Source organism: Castanea sativa, chromosome 2 (genome assembly GCF_040712315.1).
Source record: "Castanea sativa cultivar Marrone di Chiusa Pesio chromosome 2, ASM4071231v1".
Classification (NCBI taxonomy): domain Eukaryota; kingdom Viridiplantae; phylum Streptophyta; class Magnoliopsida; order Fagales; family Fagaceae; genus Castanea; species Castanea sativa.
The window spans coordinates 11,526,286-11,536,829 of NC_134014.1; the positions used below are offsets into that span (position 1 = coordinate 11,526,286).

Here is a 10,544-nt window from a genome sequence, read left to right on the forward strand (position 1 = left end):
TATACTTGTGATGTTTGTGATTGGTTTTGTGGTGGGTTGTTATGTTGAAGCAAGCGGGTGGCTTGCATAGTGTTATAAGGTGGTTTAAATTCATATTAGGAGTGTTTTTTCAATTCTTGCAAATGTGAATGAGTATTGTTAATTAGATGTGATGAATATTACTTTATTAGATTCCAATACTTGTAATTCTATACTTGTGATGTTGGAAATTGGATTTGTGGTGGGTTTTTGTGTTGGAGCAAGCGGGTGGCTTGCATGGTGTGATAAGGTGGTTTAAATTCACATTGGGAGTGTTTTTAGTTTCTTGCAAATGTGAATGGAATTTGTTGATTAGATGTGATGAATAATGCTTCAATTGATTTCAATACTTGTAAACACTCTATACTTGTGATGTTTGTGATTGGTTTTGTGGTGGGTTGTTATGTTGAAGCAAGCGGGTGGCTTGCATAGTGTTATAAGATGGTTTAAATTCATATTAGGAGTGTTTTTTCAATTCTTGCAAATGTGAATGAGTATTGTTAATTAGATGTGATGAATATTACTTTATTAGATTCCAATACTTGTAAACTCTATACTTGTGATGTTGGAAATTGGATTTGTGGTGGGTTTTTGTGTTGGAGCAAGCGGGTGGCTTGCATGGTGTGATAAGGTGGTTTAAATTCACATTGGGAGTGTTTTTAGTTTCTTGCAAATGTGAATGGAATTTGTTGATTAGATGTGATGAATAATGCTTCAATTGATTTCAATACTTGTAAACACTCTATACTTGTGATGTTTGTGATTGGTTTTGTGGTGGGTTGTTATGTTGAAGCAAGCGGGTGGCTTGTATGGTGTTATAAGGTGGTTTAAATTCATATTGGGAGTGTTTTTTCAATTCTTGCAAATGTGAATGAGTATTGTTAATTAGATGTGATGAATATTACTGTATTAGATTCCATTACTTTATTAGATTCCAATACTTGTAAACTTTATACTTGTGGTGGGTTTTTGTGTTGGAGCAAGCGGGTGGCTTGCATGGTGTGATAAGGTGGTTTAATTTCATATTGGGAGTGTTTAAGTATTAATATAGATTTATGCATTCATGAATGAGATAGAATTTTATCTAAGTAGCTTATAGACTTAGATGTTAGAATACATTATGAATGAGTTGTCCTTATTTTACTAAAGTAGCATTCACTTTGCAATTGTAGTCGAACATGGATAAAAGTTGGATGACAATTGGTAAGACACCGGATGGCAGATTAAGTCGTCCATATATTGAAAGGGTCAATGCATTTCTTAATTTTGCAAGAGCGGTTGTGGATTGTAGTGGTAATATTCTGTGCCCGTGTATTCACTGTGTGAATTGCTATCGACAATCTCTTCAAACTGTGCGTATATAATTACTTCATCGTGGGATTATGCAATCTTACATTAATTGGTATAATCATGGAGAACCACGTGTATTAAACGAGAACATTTATGATAATGAAATGTCGGATGATGATCATATGGATGGTATCGATGCCTTGGTAGGTGATCGAATTAGAAGGGAACCAAGAAATGCAACCGAAGATGAGGAAGTGCGTAATTTTGACAAACTTGAGGAAGATGCAAAGCGTGAGTTGTATTCGGGTTGCATTGATTATAGTATCTTGAAGTTTGTTATAGAGATGTTGAATGTAAAGGTAATGACCAATTTGAGTAATAAGGGACTTGATATGATGCTAGAATTGCTGACAAAAGTTTTACCGAAAGGTAATTTGGTTCCAAGGTCAACTTATGAAGCAAAGAAGATATTACGTGACTTGGGCATGTCATATGAGCATATAGATGCATGCAAAAATGATTGTGCATTATTTTGGAAGGAAAATGAAAACCTTGATAAATGTCCAGTGTGTGAGGTGCCTAGGTACAAGGATACACGTGCCCAAGGTAAGAAGATTCCTCATAAGGTATTGCGTTACTTCCCGTTGACACCGAGACTTAGGAGGTTGTACATGTCAGGCCAAAGAGCTAAGGACATGAAATGGTATATAGACAAACGTGTGGATGATAGGATAATGAGGCATCCGACTGATAGTGAGGAGTGGAAGGAGTTTGATTTGCAATATCCTGATTTTGCCCTCGAACCTTGCAATGTAAGGCTGGGGTTGGTTACAGATGGATTTAACCCTTTTGGGAATAGGAACAACAACTATAGTATGTGGTTTGTCATACTTATCCCCTATAACCTACCGCCTTGGTTGGTTATGAAAGAGCTATATTTTATGTTGTCATACTTATTCCTAGTCCTCATCAATCGGGAAATGAGATTAATATTTACTTGAAACCATTGGTTGATGAGTTGGAGTTATGGGAAGAAGGTGTAAAAACTTATGATGCTTATAGAAAAGAGCATTTTCAGATGTGTGCATCTTTGTTGTGGACAATACATGACTATCCTGGATTGGTAACTTATCTGGGTGGAGGACAAAGAGTTATCATTTTTTTTACACTTGCAACGATGAACCATATTTTGAAACTTTGGAAAGTAAAATTGGATTCATTAACCATCGAGCTTATTTGCTTATGGAACATCGTTGGAGACATAGTCGGTTGCATAATGGTTTATCGGAGAAACGGAAGAGATTTTTAGAGGTACAAGTGGGAAAGATACATGAACAGCTAGATAGAATGCCAAATATAACTTTAGGAAAGTATTCAAGTAACAAGAAGAGACAACTCATTGGGGAGCCAAATTGGTCAAAGGTACGTATTTTGTACAAGCTTCTATATTGGAAAAATAAGAAGTTTAAGCACAACATTGATGTCATGCATATGGAGAAGAATATTAGTGAGAGTACTTATGGTACTTTGTTGGGCATTGAGGGGAAAAACAAGGACACCGACAAGGCACAAATAGACTTGCAAAATATGAACTTTAGGCACACGTTGCATTTGAAACAATGTCCTGATGGATCATATGACAAGCCTCGGGCTTTCTTTTCATTAAGTCCAAATGAAAGGGATGGTTTTTATGACTTTTTGAAATCAGTCAAGTATCCGGATGGTTATGCAGCCAATATATCAAGGTTAGTGAATGCAAAAAATGGTAGATTATCTGGTTTGAAAAGCCACGATTGTCATGTGCTACTACAAAGAATTCTTCCAATTGGGTTGCGAGGATTTGCACATAAAGACATTAGTCTTGTATTGTTTGAGTTAGGTAGCTTCTTCCAAGACTTATGCTCAAGGACCCTAAAACGAAGTGAATTGGGGAAACTAAAAGAGCGTATAGTTCTTATACTATGCAAGCTTGAGAGGTTCTTTCCTCCAGCATTCTTTGATGTTATGGTCCACCTTGCTGTTCACTTGCCTCGAGAAGCAATTCTAGGAGGCCCGGTACAATATCGGTGGATGTACCCAATTGAAAGGTAATTAGATCATTTGATACATCCATCAATTACATCTTTCCCATGTGGTATAAAATCACATAATGTGCGTATTTTTTCCTCGTAGGCACCTTGAAAAATTGAAAAGATACATTTCCAACCGAGCTCGACCAGAAGGTTCGATTGTAGAGGCTTACATTCTCAAAGAATGTATTAACAATTGGTCTTTGTATATTGATGGGATCGAAACTGTACATAATCGAAGAGAAAGAAATGAAGATTTTGGTGAATCTAGCGAAAGATTGATAGTTTTTTCACAAACTGCCCGACCTACAGGTGGTAGGCGGAATGATGGCAACTTGTCTCGTGCATTGCTTGATACTGCTCATTGGTACTTGTTGTACAATAGTCCTGAGTTAGAGCCTTATTTAAAGTATGTGATTTCATATGCATGTATTGTTTGATTAAGTTTTGAATATTATTTGCAATACTTAGCTGAAAATAAATCACCTTATTTTTAATAGTGAACACAAAAGCACATTGCATAATCCTACTGGTGAAGCCATAACTCAAATCCAACGACAAGAGTTTCCCAAGTAGTTCAGAGAACATGTAAGACATTTGAAACTTAATCACACAAATAGAAATTAAACATTTAAATAGTTTCATCATTGCTTATTACTAATTAATATAACTTATTGTATATCATTATAGATGAATAGATTGAAAGTTAGCGAGTCACCAGAAGCAACTAAACAGTTATGGTCATTAGCAAATGGTCCTAAGCCGCATGTGAAGGAGTACACAGTTTGTATGGTCAATGGTGTAAAGTTTCATACAAGGGACCTAGACAATCGTCGTGTAACCCAAAACAGTGGTGTATGTACCGAAGGGGACCATGAAGGAGAAATGCACGACTTCTATGGTCATGTGTGCAAAATTTGGGAATTGGAGTATGTGTTTCGCCATAAAGTTGTTTTGTTCCAATGTGAATGGTACAATACCGGTACCAATGGTCGAAGGAGAATGATAAGAACTGATGCACACTGCACAAGCATTGATGTTACAAGTCGGTGGTATGAAAATGACCCTTTTATACTTCCTAGTCAAGCGAGACAAGTTTTCTACCTTCGAGATACCAAATTGGGTGAACCTTGGAAAATTGTGCAATCCATCCAACATAGGGGAGTGTTTGATGTCCCAGAAGTCGGGTGTGGAGAATCCAATGATAATACAGAAGATAGTGACGCATTTCAACAAGAAGCGATTGTTGATGTTGTCTCTGTCAATGTTGATGACAATATTATTGAGTATTGTATGGCTGATGTTGAAACTGAGGTTGTTCTTGAAGGTGGAACTTCAGGAGATGCTAATCAAAATGAAGTGCATGACATACCTGATGTTGATCTTGATATGGATTATGATATGTAGAGTTCATAATAATTGTCTTAAATGTTGTGTGTTTGTCTTAAATGTTGTGTGTTTGTCTTAAAGTTTTATGTTTGTCTAAGTAGGAATTTTTTTTTAAAGTTTTGTACTTATCTTGAACTTGATATGGATATTGATGTGGCCATTTTTTGTGTTGAGGTTTTAGCAATTGTGTTCAAACTTAGCACTTGTGAATTGCTTGATATGGATAATGGTATAGACTATGATATGTAAAGTTAGTAGTAATTGTTATTGAGATGTTTTGTACTTATCTTAAACTTGATATGAATATTGATGTGATCTGTACTTATCTTGAACTTGATATGGATATTGATGTAATCATTTATTGTGTTGAGTTAGTAGCAATTGTATTCAAATTTTGCACTTGTAAATTGCTTGATATGGATAATGGTGTAGACTATAATGTTAAGTTAGTAGCAATTGTGCTTATCTTTCATGTCAATACATAGTTTCAAAAAATGCCCAAAAAGGCCAAATACGCTCATAATATACCAAGGTATGAGATGACAAGATTGGATAGAATGAGGCAAAACCAAGAGAGAATTGATGCTTTGGGATTGAAGCACATCTCAACTTCTCTAAAGGATTCTGCTCAGTCCAATTGTGCAAAAGGGAAAAGAAGTAGAGCTAGTGTTATGGTAGATGATGATTATGTACCACGTATTGGTGACGATGATAATGATGATGAGTCATCTAATTCTATAACCCATAAGGTACAATAGATGTTCCATAGGGTACAATAGATGATAATAATTTTGTTCCATTATTTGTAATAACTTTATTGTTCCATTAAATGTATGTTTGTTAGTTACAGACGGCATCAGGATGGCTTACATCCTCGTGAGGTGAGACATCTATTCCAGTGGTCCAATCTACGGTTCAATCTACGGAAACATCTCCTGAGGCAAATCCTCTTGCCCAAAGTTCTTCTAGTGCAGAGGCGCAGGCTACCGATGCATTAGCTAGCACGACTGGTAATTATATAGAGATTATACTTCACTTAATTTACTATTGAGATTATACTTCATTTAATTTACTATTGAGATTATACTTCACTTAATTTAACATTGGTAATTTTTAAATAGGATCGGCTAGCAAAAATACCTGTAGAACAACATGAGGTATAGCAATACGGGCACTTGTTAAAAAAAGTGGTAAGCTGCCAGTACATATAGGTGCAAAGTATGATGCTTCTGTTTGGAAAAATTCATGCAAGCTTGTCAATCAAATTGGCGTACAAGTGCGAAGTAATTTGTCTAATTACAATGTGAAAAATTGGAAAAGTGTTGATGTTGCTACTAGAGATGTGGTGCTTCAAAATATAGCGGTAAATTTACATTGATAACGTCTAACTTGTCTTTGTTTTCATTAAGCATATTAAATTTTTATAATAATATTTTTATAATACATATACACTTCATTTTACAGGATCAGTTTGAGCTACACGGAGATTCCAACTTGGTAACAAAAGCATTAAATACAAAATGTGGAAGATTATTGAGTTGCAACTCCAACAAGTTGCATCAAACTTATAAAAAGCTTGTAGAATCTCATGGTGCTGACTATGCAAGAAGCCACCCGCCAAAGAATGCCACACTTGAGCAGTGGACTGGACTCATTGATGGGAAATGGACTAATAAGGATTGGCTAGTAAATTATTTATGCGTATATTTTTATTATCCAATGTTTACTATATTATGTTGTCAAATGATTAACTTAATACTTAGATGAAGTAAATGTATATTGTTTTATTCATGATTTAATAAGTATCTTGAATGTTTTGTATTAGGAAAAATCAAGAAAGAACTCTGAAAATAGGAAGAAAACTTCAGGCAAACATAGATGCGGGACAAAGCACTTGCTGTTAGGGTTGATGAGGAGGTGAATGTTTTTTTCATTTCCTTAAACCTCGATATATTACATGTTGTGATTAATTAACTATATCTATCTAACTCTCGAATGTTAATTAATCAGACAAATAATAATGGCGGTCAAGTTCCTGAATTGGCAAAAATCTTCAAAGATGTTCATTTCAATCCAAATACGAATATGTGGATACACCATGAGGATGAAGTGACATATGTATGTGTAGCATTCCATCCCTATCATTCCATTTCTATCATGTTTGTAAAGCTATAACATATGTAGTATTAATGTTGTGATTGTTTGTTTGTTTCTCTCTTTTAAATGATAGGAAACTATTCTCAAAGTGCAAGAGGATCATTGTCAAGATCCTAATGCAATTCCCCTTACGCAAGAGGAGATTTCAAACTTGGTTTTTAAGAAGAAGTCCGGTATTGTAAAAGGACTTGGCATGAGACCTTCTTCTTCTCTAGTAACCACCGCTTCATCTAATTCCTCGGTGGAGTATATCCAACGGCTAGAAAATGAGATAATTGAGCTCAAAGAGGCAAGAGCTAGGGACCAAGAGGAGCGAGTTAGGGACCAAGAGGAGCGAGTTAGGGAGCGAGCTAGGGAGCAAGAGGCACGAGCTAAGGAGCAAGAGGCACGAGCTAAGCAAGAAGAGGTCCAACAGAATATTCTTAACTTTTTGAGGAGCAAGGGTTATGATGATGCTCTTACCTATGGGGGTGGTTCATCTTCAAGTTAAAACACTTATTGGTTAGTACTTTATATTACATTTGAAAATCTATATTTGCTTTCTACAACTTATAAATTAGGAGTTGTGATTTTAATTCATTGGTGTGGCTACTCTTAATGCATTGTTAGAAATGTTTCTTATAACATAGTTAATGTTTTTACTTTAAGATTTTAATGTAGTATTGTTTTTATATTTGTGCAGATTTCTTATTGGTGGCTTTTAGGAGATTTACTTTTGGCATTAATTGAAGACATATGAGGACATCTTTCATTAGTTCAAACGCATGATTATGCTACACTTTTTGTATTGTTATAAAACATCTTGAGTTATTGTATGTATTGCAAACTTTTATTGTATGGAAGTTGTTTGAATTGGATGCTTCTTTTATTTTTAACTTGTGGAATGTATAGATCTTTTTTTATAAATGTGTTGTTCAAATTTGAGGTTTTAATAATGTAATGACAGGTTACAGGTTAATATCAAAGCTATGAAAAAAATAAAAACAGGAAATAAGTTTTAGCGACGAATTTTTTCGTCACAAATATTGCAACAAAAAATTGTTTTAGTGACGAAATATTTCGTCACTAAATGTAGCAAAATTTTTTAAGAAATGGTTTTAGTGACGAAAATTTTCGTCACTATATGTGCCTGGATTTTCTTAAAAATAGTTTTAGTGACGAATTTTTTCGTCGCTATATGTACCCGAAAATAGTTTTAGTGACAAAATTATTCGTCACTAAATATCAATTTAATAAACTGAAGTGTTTTTAGTGACGAAATATTTTCGTCACTGAATAGTGTTTTTAGCGAGGAAAACATTTAGCGACGAAATATTTTCGTCGCTAAAAGTTTTTTTCTGTTTAAAACAAATCAAACTTTTAGTGACGAAAATTTTCGTCGCTAGGACTTTTAGCGACGGGGTTTCAGCGACGAAATAAGTTTCGTTACTAAAAGTCCGATTTCGTCGCTAAAGGTTCTTAGTGACGAAAAACTAGACTTTTAGTGACGAATTTTTTCCTCACTAAAAATACATTTTGTTGTAGTGTTTGGAGGTTTTTACTTTACATATTTATCTACTTTAATTTGATATTATAACTAAATAAGGTTTTTACTTTACATATTCATCTACTTTAATTTTGATATTATAACTAAATAATAAATCAATGGAAAATCAAAACAAAAATATTGCCTATATATATTCATCTTGGGCAATTTTAACTTTACATAATATTTTGTCCATTCATCTTCCTTTATTTTGGCTTTTCTTATTCCCAACCTCTTACTATAAATTTGCCACTCTCCCATTCTATGCATATTTCCCATACAAAAAATGTTATTTCTCTCTCTCTCTCTCTCTCTCTCTATGTTTTTTCATTTGTTGGATTTTTTTATTTTTCAAGCATCTCTACCTTAGATTGATGAATCTTTGTGTTTTTTAGAACTCTAATAAAGGTATTCACAGATATTGCTTAATCATTGATGGTAAAAAAGATAAAACTTGATAACTACTGAAGGATCTCATACTAGAGGTTTGTACCCTTATTGTTGTATTATTGACTAATTCATGTGTCCTATTATTGTCCAATTACTTAAGGTGGTGGTTGGCTCTGATACCAAATGTTAGGAACATGTGGGTAGAACTCACATTTGAAAACCAGCTTACAAAGGGAGGGTGCTCAAGAGCTTATAAAAACGTAATTAAGCTTACACTTAATCCATATTCATATTCTGTCTTGTTCTTAATATTTGTTATCAGTGACAACCACTACATCGGTTAATCGATCATAGCTCATTGAGTATGGGATCAAACGAGTTGCAGCTTTATGGTTGAGTCTTAGAGGGGGCGACCTAGATGTTAGATGCTAGATTAAAAAATCGACTCTTTCTCCCTAAAACAATTCGACTCTTTTTTCAAAGGCAGAATCTCTTTTATTTTACTCTCTCTTTCAACCCAATAACCAATACCTTCTTTCTCAGCCTTCCAACCCTCCGCTGTCACTACCTTCAAAAACATAGAAACATAGGTGAACGCATCTCCCAGAAGTAGCAAGTTGATTCATTTAATTTTTGCAATTATTCTTTCGAATTTTGTACTTTTGGGTTGCACAATTCATAATTTTGACAATTGAATACAATTGCAATGTATTTTTTTGTGTGCAGCACATCACGCTTAGGAATCCTAATTTACTTAGGTTTAGAAACCCTTATTTTTTTTGGTAATTTGTTGCGTTAACCCATGGCTAGAGTTGTTAGGCTGATTCAACATAAAGAATAAGCCTATTAAGGAGCAGAAGTACCAATCCCGTGGGTACTCTACCTATTTGGTTTCTTTTCCTGGGTGCACCTTGCTGGTATAGTAGGAACACGTTGGTTATGAGCGTGCTATATACATATGACCTTAAATCATAAATTCTATGAGTTCTTTTACGTGTTTCTATACAGTTTTGTAGGCTCTATTCAGTACCGTTAGGTGTTATTGATGTTAGTGTTATTGGCATATAATTGGTATTTTTATTTATAATTCAGTTGCTAATACTGTTGATGGTTAGTTCTACTTTTGTTAGGTTTTTTCTATTGTTTTGGATTTAATTTTGTGAATTCTTGTTTAGGTTCATGTGGCTACCACTTAGAAACTTGATTTTAGTGCATAGTTCTCTATAGGCGTTGATCTGTGAGCCTTTAAATTCTAGATATAAATTCAAAATTCATTAGGAATTTTAGATTCTGATTCTTATTCGTTTCAATTTGGGATTTATAGGTTCTAACTTGATCCAAGATGGAATCACAATGGTCTTTGAGATTGTGCATTTAATATTTCAGGAAAAATTGAGCTATGGGTCTGAATTAAGATTAGAGTTTGAGATTTTTATCAATGAGAATGATTTGTGGGTTCAATGGATTTAGGTTTGAGTTAGAGGTGGCTTGTTGTTAACTTCTATGATAGGAGAGTTGCAAGATTAGCATACCTCGCAACTCTATGACATGATTCACATCTTAAATCACAAAAAGTATCCATCAATAACCACCAGAAGCACAATTGCAATGGCAGCTGTACACCAATTTCATTTAGAACCTGCAATTTCATCATTATAAAAGCATTACAAAATACACACAAACACACTAATCATTGTCAGAAACAC

At 34.4% G+C, this 10,544-nt stretch overlaps 1 protein-coding gene across 1 annotated transcript; it reads left to right on the forward strand.

Annotated features, from left to right (window-relative positions):
* Nucleotides 1–1,472: 1,472 nt before the first annotated feature.
* LOC142624887 (uncharacterized) lies at nt 1,473–3,852 on the forward strand. Its single transcript, XM_075798617.1, has 5 exons — nt 1,473–2,188; nt 2,272–2,388; nt 2,514–3,395; nt 3,481–3,744; nt 3,849–3,852. Exons 1-5 carry the CDS (start codon nt 1,473–1,475, stop codon nt 3,850–3,852), a joined length of 1,983 nt encoding a protein of 660 aa, XP_075654732.1.
* Nucleotides 3,853–10,544: the final 6,692 nt, after the last annotated feature.

Excerpts from the sequence above, each read along its gene's own strand:
- LOC142624887 (XM_075798617.1), top strand. The coding sequence starts at position 1,473 with ATGTCGGATGATGATCATATGGATGGTATCGATGCCTTGGTAGGTGAT. Across the intron at positions 2,189-2,271 it reads AACAACAACTATAGTATGTG|TCCTCATCAATCGGGAAATG; the intron begins GTTTGTCATACT and ends ACTTATTCCTAG. Across the intron at positions 3,396-3,480 it reads TGGATGTACCCAATTGAAAG|GCACCTTGAAAAATTGAAAA; the intron begins GTAATTAGATCA and ends TTTTCCTCGTAG.